The 7,018-nt window shown below is 31.8% G+C and overlaps 1 protein-coding gene across 2 annotated transcripts; it reads left to right on the forward strand.

Moving 5' to 3' along the window:
* The first annotated feature begins 4,002 nt into the window (after window positions 1–4,002).
* LOC102631394 (uncharacterized) lies at window positions 4,003–6,658 on the forward strand. 2 transcript variants are annotated; one of them, XM_052438062.1, is made up of 6 exons: window positions 4,003–4,420; window positions 4,676–4,939; window positions 5,395–5,465; window positions 5,563–5,635; window positions 5,820–5,885; window positions 6,289–6,658. In XM_052438062.1, the coding sequence occupies exons 3-6, from the start codon at window positions 5,434–5,436 to the stop codon at window positions 6,373–6,375; spliced, it is 258 nt and encodes an 85-aa protein (XP_052294022.1). In that variant the 5' UTR covers window positions 4,003–4,420; window positions 4,676–4,939; window positions 5,395–5,433; the 3' UTR covers window positions 6,376–6,658. The 2 variants fall into 2 exon arrangements, with proteins under 2 accessions (XP_052294022.1, XP_006485804.2); XM_006485741.4 differs by lacking the exon at window positions 4,676–4,939 and having other exon boundaries at window positions 4,013–4,420; window positions 6,289–6,573.
* The last annotated feature ends 360 nt before the right edge of the window (window positions 6,659–7,018 follow it).

Here is a 7,018-nt window from a genome sequence, read left to right on the forward strand (position 1 = left end):
TGTCAGTAGCATTACAATACTATCAAAATAAATAATTTATGAGCTTTTTTTTTTTTTTTTTTTCTCTTCTTAAATAAACTCAAATACTTATTGAAACTCGAATCAACATCTGAAATTTAACAAACCGTTCTTCATTATTGGAGCTAAACTTTGACCTCGAATAAGAACATTATCTTATGACTTGTGAATCGAGAATTTATGCAAATAAAAATAAATTGCTATTGGTAAAGGTAGTTTAAAACTTTAATCATTTTTTATTCGAACATTTATCAATCGATTTCAATTATTTTCATTAATTTGTTTGAATTTCAGTGCAACTAGATGCCTAGCTACCAACTAATTGAGCCAAGTCTAGGAAACAAAATTTCTTTAAAACAATTTGCGTATTGTGTTAGAAGAGAAGAGACCCCACTTCCATTGGAATCATTAGCAACATGACAAGAAATTATTAACTGGGTTTGATGATAGGGAAAGAAAAAAAAATGCTGCCATTTTTCAAAGTGATAAAGAAGCAACTCGTGGAAATTATAAATTGATTTTGAGCAAAAGCTCATTTCTTTCTGTCGACAGCCCATTTTCGCATGTGACGTATCGTAAATGATTTCAATCAATTTCTTACACTTGGACCAGTCAAAATGGCTAACTTAAGTGATTGGAATGTTGATGCACATGTTCAATTTATTTTTCCAATTAAAAAAGGCAAAGTCGGTTAACTAATATTGACTAGAAGACGTCTATCAATTCGAGTTTTTGTTAATTCTTGTTATCATAAATGAATACATGCAAGAATCCAAAAATTCTGATGGAAAATTTGGAAAAAAAAGAAAAAAGAAAAAAGATAGAGAGGATCCAACCAGGCTAAAGAATAATTCTGTTAAAAAGAATTTGACTATTCTATTTTTGTTCACCAACTATTTTTTGTTTGTCCGCAGAATATATGCTTATGTTATGTGGACTTCATCGTTCAAAACATGGAACGTGGCTGCTCAAAATTGAATTAATTTTAAGGTAAGCTTCACTGAAAAATTAGGCATTTCATGACTTTTTCCAGGTAATTTGGACTGCTTTTTTATTGATTTAATGCAACTATATTGTAGTTTTGATTTTTATATATACTAGAAATGGCCATGTTCGTGTGTGTCCTAGAATTAGAAACATCTTGTTAAGGATACAAAGAAAAGATAAAATTTGTATGCATTGAAAATTATTTATTTATTAAAAATAGGCACCAAAAGTCTTGCTAAATTTGTGCTCTTTTATAATATTAATACATAATCGGTGGCGCCGCCAGAAATTTGATACATAAGGGACTAAATTATATAAACTCATAATTTAATAAATTTTTTAAGAGACAAGCATCAAAATTTCAAATTTTATTCAAAACACATGGTTTACTAGTTTATATTAACAATTATACTTAGACATAGGTTAAGAATTTCTAAATGTTTTGTTATTTATCTTATGAGGCTGATTGAACTCATAAGTTCATTTATTTTTAAAATCTTGAAGACTTTTAATTTTATCTCTAATATGAACTACCAGATGTAGCTAGCTGATAAAATTGGTCATGATGATAAATTCTTTAACAATAAAAAGAGAGATAAAATAAGAAAATTATCATGATTGTCTTAAATTGATAAGAATATTAACAAATAAGAGGAAGATAAGGGAAACTATTTCGACACGTAAATGATAAATTCATACTTTATAGAGAAGAAATGAGTAAAGAAGGAACTAAGAAGAGATAACCTTTGTGTTTTAAAAATTTCATAAACTTAGAGAAGTTTTTAAGGCAATTAGTGATAAATGGATCATTAAAACAAAAATAGTGGTGATATTTCCACCCATCAAATTCACACCAATTTTAAAAATTAATAATAAAAACTTCACATTATTTGTAACAATTTCAAATTAAGAATAAATTTGAATAATTAACCAATTAAATCTTCATTATTGTGATTATTAAGCTTCAATTAAGCGAATAAAAAACTAACTACATGTATTTGTGACATGATATCTCATGAATTTTATTGGCTATGAAGCTTATGCTATTCAAATAATGAGATTTATTGGCTGTGAAAAGGATCTAATTGATTAATTGTTTAAAATTTTTTCTTATTTTAAATTTTAAAAAATATTTTAAATTCTTTTTACAAACAATTCTTTAAAATAGGATAGATTTACAAAAATTGTTGGGTGAAAATTTCTCCATCCAAACAAAAATACTTTCAACATTTTTTTTAATAGTCAGCAAGGGACTCCCTTCTCAGCCCCAAATGGCACTGCCCTTGCTCATAAATAGGACCTCCATTATTGGATGACCTGCGATTATGGTTTAGAGAATATATCAAAGCAAGGACCACAGAAATGAAAAAGGGGGGGGGGGGGGGGTTATCAATCGTATAATTAGGGAGTAAAGTGGCAATATCCGATAAATATTCCTTTAGACCTTGTAGTTTGATTAAATTTCTCAATTATTCCTATCTTTTAAAAATTTATTTAAAATACCGATATCACTACTTTTGTGGTTGTTGAATCTATTTTATTAAGAGGAAATTACTAGTTATCATTTTTGAAGAAACATAAAATTCAAACAAATTTGATACGTAATAGCGAAAGAATAAATGATATCTAATAGATTTTGATGAGTAGAGATATTCGAGAAGAGAACTTTCAAAGGCGGACATATGTTCAAGGGCAATTGACCCCACTCAAAATTATATTTCCTTTAATTTCTTATAAATTTTTGAAAAAAAAAATTATCTTTGAACGGGGGCAATTTTGTAAACAAAATTTGAAATTAAGGTCAATTTTATGTAAATTACTATATATCATTATGGTATTGTCCTTTTAAAGAATTAAGTTTCTAGATCTTAAGAATTTTTAAGTAATTTTGTCAGACATTAAAGCCCCAAAAATAAAACAGACGTCTCTTTTTGCAGATCAAATTCTTGTGAAGCCCCAAAAATCACTCCTCTGGCCGTGGGGTGGGGCTTCAATCACAAAATAGTTTGCTCGTGTCGATCGCAATCATTATTTCAGTAAATTTCTTGGCACTTTTGCGGATATAGATAAGAGGTTGGCTTTTGCTTTGGATTGAAACTTGAAAAGTGACTTTATTACTCGTTGCGAGTCGGAGTCCCCACGAGCCTTTATTAAATTGACTTGACGATTCATCGCATGCCGACTTGCCGATGTCTGTGGCAAAAAGAATGTGCTTGCCAATAAGCTAAACAGAACACGTGTTTAATAAAATAATTTTTTTGCTCCAATTAAACTGATAAATTATTATTTTAATATTGAACCTCTAGTGTCTCAACTCAGGATTAAACCATAAAGAGTATTTTCAATATTTTAATAGAGGTTGATTTACGAAAATACTTGAGAAAAAAAGTAGAACTTTATTCTTATGTAAGTGTGTGTGTGTGTATATCTTTAGGGATTATTTATTTATTTTAAAGGTTTGGTCCAGCTACGGCCTTAGTTTAGTCCCAGTGTAAATCCGTCCCCCAGCTAAAAGAGTTTGAGGTGGGTTGTCTTCTTTACATTGGCGGTGTATCTGTATGTATGCCGAAGATTTTGGGGCGATGTATTTTGGGTACGTGTTGCAGTTGAATTTGGTTTAGGGTCAATTTAGTAATATTATAATTTTTTAAAATAATCGTATTTTATGGAAATTATAGAAAGAATCTGTTATAAAGAAAATCAGATAATTGATTTTATTTTATATTTTTTAATATTATTTAACTATTATGAGTATGCGAATGATTAAAAATCTAAGATAGACATGCTGTACAAAATTCACGTCTTTTTTTTATTTAATTTAAAGGCACGTTTTCTTTAAAAAGAAATTTTAAAGGCACGTTTTTTTTAAAAAAAACTAATTAAAAATCAGTTTCCGCATCGCTGTAGGGGGGGTGTTTGGATTGAGTTAAACCCAGCCAAACTGAACCAATTTTAACATTTATTTCGAATTTGATTGGATTTAACATTTTAAAATCTAAACGGGTTTACATTGAGAACCCATTCAGTTTAATTTCAACCCGATTCGAAATAGAAACCCAATGCTTAGATTTAAAAAACAAAAAATTATAGAGAGAGAGAGAGAGGACGGTACGGCAAAATCGATCAAAATCCCTAAATCCCAAATTCCTCTTCTAAACGCAATCGCCTTCGCGCTTCACAAAGACACGCTGCACGCACAAGTCACAACCCCAGGCCCAGCACACCACAGTCTCACTCACAGACATCCACACGACGCCGCCGCTGTCGGTTCCGTTTATGTGCCCCGGCATTGCAGCTTCTAGCCGTTCATCGAGCTGCTGTCAGTTCCGTTCAGGCGCACTGCTGTCAGTTCCGATCCAGCTGCTGCTGCCGCTGGCTCGCTGCTTCCTTCGTTCGCTGGCCGCAGCCGCACAAGGTAATGACGTTAAGGTTTTGTTTGCGATTTGGTGATGAATAGGACAGGGGAGATATTGTTAATTTAATTCAGTATGTTTTCTGGGATCATAGGCAATACATATGTATTTTTTATATAATGGCATTGGCTGTTCTTATTTTGGATATAAGTTTCTTAACTTTTAAAGACTTGTTGAAATGTTGAGGATGCTTGGTAGTTGATATTTGTTTTATTCTACATTGATCTGGGCTGGGATTTGAGATTTTGGAATTATAGGTGGCTGGCTGCTGGCGAAGTTTTGGAAAATTAAACTGTTGTAACCCAAATTGGGTCCAAACCAAAATTTAGACCCGAATTTTCGATCCGAACCGTTCTGAAATGTGAACCCAATCGAACGGGAACACCCAAATTTTAGCTCCAAAAACGCGAAACCCCTGTCTCGTCTCTGTGTTCTCACCACAACCACCACTGCTGTAAACCATTAATGACCCCCAATTTCCAAGAAGCCTCGCCTGCAAAGAGCCAAGCTTGTTATCTTAGGTAATTATTCAGTTAGTATTTAAATTAAATATGATTAAGTAAAATTTAATTATAATAGTTATTTTTTTAATAAATTTTGGTGCGTTCATTGCGAACATATCATAAAGATTGTGAAAAAGATAAAGATTGTTTCTTTTCACTTGTAAATTGATTTATTTATGCGCTTACAAACATCCTTGTGGTAAATCGATTTCCCGTATTTGGCTAAGATTTTGTTGCTAATTGATAGAGTTTTTAGTATCACTTTCTCTGTGAGCTGGCTATTAGGTTTCAATTAAGTAAGATGTTTAATTTTTCATCCATCATGCGTGTTTTTATGTAAAATTATACTTTACCTTATTAGGATTAGTTTAGATATGGGGATCAGTTCGCTGGTGTAGCATTAAGTTGCAATTCTTTGTATTGTTTGCTAATGATTATTTTGCACAATCTTATATGCTTTTATTTCTGTGCAGTTTGTTCCACATCAACGGAAAGATTTGTTATTGTATAATATGGATCCGCGTTGCACTGGAGAGATGTTCAAGTAAGTCCACTGGAACGATGCGTTTCGTAATTGAAGTTATTTTGTGTTTGTGGGATATTATTTGGATTAAATTTGGTTTTACATTTTGTGCGTGCAGGCATTTGGAGAAACAGAATGAGCTTCTTACCGAGATCCACCGATCAATGTCTCATGAATTGCATAAACTTCAGGTTCTTTTTTTTTTTTGGGAATATCTTGCTAACGTTAAGTGGTCTTAAAAAATCCAGTGAAAAATTGGTAATTGTTAATTTACATGTGGTAACAGAACTTTTAAGCTATGGAGCTGTAATATTCATACAACTCGTGTTCATTTACTCTTTTAGCTGAAATATCATGTTTTATGATGATTTGCAGGTTGAGGAGGAGATGCTTATGCGTAAATTTTATGAGCTTATGACTGCACACGGTCTAACTAAAAAGGTATGCTTGCACTGTGTTGAGAGATTAGGAACAAACTTATCTTTGGTTTCGTTTTTAAACTATTTTCTGATATCAAGACCTGGCGGTTTTGCTTTCTCACTTTTGGATTTAAGTTAGTCACCATGGATAACTTAGTTAAATTGAGCTTAGACCAACCTAGTTGAAATAATTGGAGGGCTACTTGTATACCAAGGTTGGCACATCTTTTCATATAGCTATCTGTTGTTCACAATCGGTACAAAATCAATTTGGACGAGTTAAAAGGATTTCTTTGTTCTATTGTGGTCCATGTTTTTGGCAATTTTTGATGGTTTTGCTTGAATGTTCAAATTTCTGCGAGAAGTTGATTGTCAATCTAGTAGTTTTGTTCGCCTAATGTGAATTATTCTTTTTTTCTGCTCAGAATGAAGGAAGTGCTAATGCTTCAGATGATGGTGAAGCTGGAAACTCTGCTTCTTTACTGTGTTTACCGAGCAATGATCAACAGTGAGAATGTGAAATTTTTTATTCTTAATCTCATCTCAAATATCTGTTAATCATTCTAGTCAAATTGAGCGTATGGTACAAATTTTATTTTCTTAAAACTTTCGATAGAATAGAATACAAATACTGTAGTTCTGGGAAGCGAGCAATTGAGACATGACGTGTAGAGTTTCGATTTTTGGCTTAATGTTACTTTTTCTAGTCATGGTGGGTTCGTCTTCATCATTTTTATTTTTTGTGAAACTAAAAACATTATTAACATATAATTTATCTCATTTGTTCTTATGATATATGTAAAAATTCTAGATGTTATATTTTTTTCAATTGGAATAATCCTAGTGATTAAAGAACTAAGAATCCTAGTGATACATCTTGCTGGAGCGACCTCCAAGGAAATTCACTTTACTTATAAAATGAAGGCAATGTGATATATGTTGTATAATTTCTAAAGAAGATGATGAATAAAGGTTTTACATATGAAAAATAAAAAATAGGTCTAGTTACAGTGGCCCTTGGGTACAATACCTCACTTTTTGTCCCACTTTTTGTCCATATCCGGTCTAGTTGTCAGATTTTAATTACTTTAATCCAATGGATGTGGTTTGGTTTTGGAATAATGATGTGCAGTCAGGCTACCCTACTTAATATGT

Source organism: Citrus sinensis, chromosome 3, assembly GCF_022201045.2.
Source record: "Citrus sinensis cultivar Valencia sweet orange chromosome 3, DVS_A1.0, whole genome shotgun sequence".
Classification (NCBI taxonomy): domain Eukaryota; kingdom Viridiplantae; phylum Streptophyta; class Magnoliopsida; order Sapindales; family Rutaceae; genus Citrus; species Citrus sinensis.

Excerpts from the sequence above, each read along its gene's own strand:
- LOC102631394 (XM_052438062.1), top strand. The coding sequence starts at position 5,434 with ATGGATCCGCGTTGCACTGGAGAGATGTTCAA. Across the intron at positions 5,636-5,819 it reads ATGAATTGCATAAACTTCAG|GTTGAGGAGGAGATGCTTAT; the intron begins GTTCTTTTTTTT and ends GATGATTTGCAG. Across the intron at positions 5,886-6,288 it reads CACACGGTCTAACTAAAAAG|AATGAAGGAAGTGCTAATGC; the intron begins GTATGCTTGCAC and ends TTTTCTGCTCAG.